General features: G+C 29.9%; 1 protein-coding gene across 1 annotated transcript in view; it reads right to left on the reverse strand.

The window, feature by feature from the left end:
* Positions 1 to 1,172, reverse strand: part of BRWD3 (bromodomain and WD repeat domain containing 3) — a gene marked incomplete at both ends in the record, with an annotated part of 145,811 nt that overhangs the window by 1,113 nt on the left and 143,526 nt on the right. The window contains 1 exon segment of the mRNA XM_077779436.1: positions 862 to 1,014. Within this exon segment, the coding sequence (XP_077635562.1) occupies positions 862 to 1,014 (153 nt within the window).

Genomic DNA, 1,172 nt, shown 5'->3' on the forward strand with positions numbered 1-1,172 from the left:
AGAACCAGAACAGTGGTTAAATAACATAAAACAACCATATAGTAGAAAAGTATAGGAGACACTAAAACTCCTGTTTTGAACGAGTCATAATGACAAGGGAAAATGTTCATAATATATAAGCTGAGAAAAGGCTTCAAAATATAAAACTTACAGTTTTAAAGAATATATAAACATATGTAAGTATATATGGAGGAAATACACCAAATGTGGAAAAATTATACCTGCAGAAATTACTGAAAATTCATTTTTATATGAAGTGAAAGTGGGCAAATATATACTTAGTGCACAACTGATTTAAAAGTTAATCGGATCCCTGTGATTATAAAAACCAAAAATTATTACTACTTTTTTGTTCTTAAGATATTTAAGTTCTGACAAAACAGGGAAGGTATTAAATGTGAGTATGAATAAACAGTTACCACTTCCCAACATGGTTCATTATTTGCTATAATAAAGGAAACATAAATACCCAGAGCTAATCCAAATATCTCATATACATACTATCAACCACTTTTATTTATCAAATTATAATTGGACATATTAAAGGGAACTTAAATTACTACTTCTCCTTTTTTGACGTCTCTCTGAAAGATAGAAATATGAATAAAGAGTAATGAAGAGTCAGGTAGGAAGAAAAGAAGTACTTAATGTCAAAATGATTATGCTAAATGTATCTTTCTTTAGCACAGCTAATAAACTTGCTTCAGAGAAGATACAGAGAATGAAACTTCAATAACTATGTCAGAATTGTAATACATACTTCTTTAGCAATTTTAAAACTGGTAAAAGAAAACTACTTGATACATATATAATTTAGTAACCACTTAGATAATTAATCTACCTAATATCATTTTTTCATACCCTTGACTTTTTATTAGAGGTATAAGCTTTGGAGTTGCTGAATATTTGGCGAACGTCCTTATAAAATTCCAGAGGACTACCATAATTTCCTGCTTCCAAAGTTTCTTTCACAGTGCTGAAGTCCATAGGAGGGTCTATAACATCAGGATTATCCTACAAAGAAGAATGTGTTATTAAATACACAGTATGGGTAACAATACTACATAATACAATGGTACTGAGATTTGCATCACCAATTCACCATGAAATAAACACACTGCTTTTCAATCTGCCAACTACCCCAACCAAAATTGTTCATTTAAAGAGAGATT

Source organism: Crocuta crocuta, unplaced genomic scaffold, assembly GCF_008692635.1.
Source record: "Crocuta crocuta isolate KB4526 unplaced genomic scaffold, BGI_CrCroc_1.0 scaffold2236, whole genome shotgun sequence".
Classification (NCBI taxonomy): domain Eukaryota; kingdom Metazoa; phylum Chordata; class Mammalia; order Carnivora; family Hyaenidae; genus Crocuta; species Crocuta crocuta.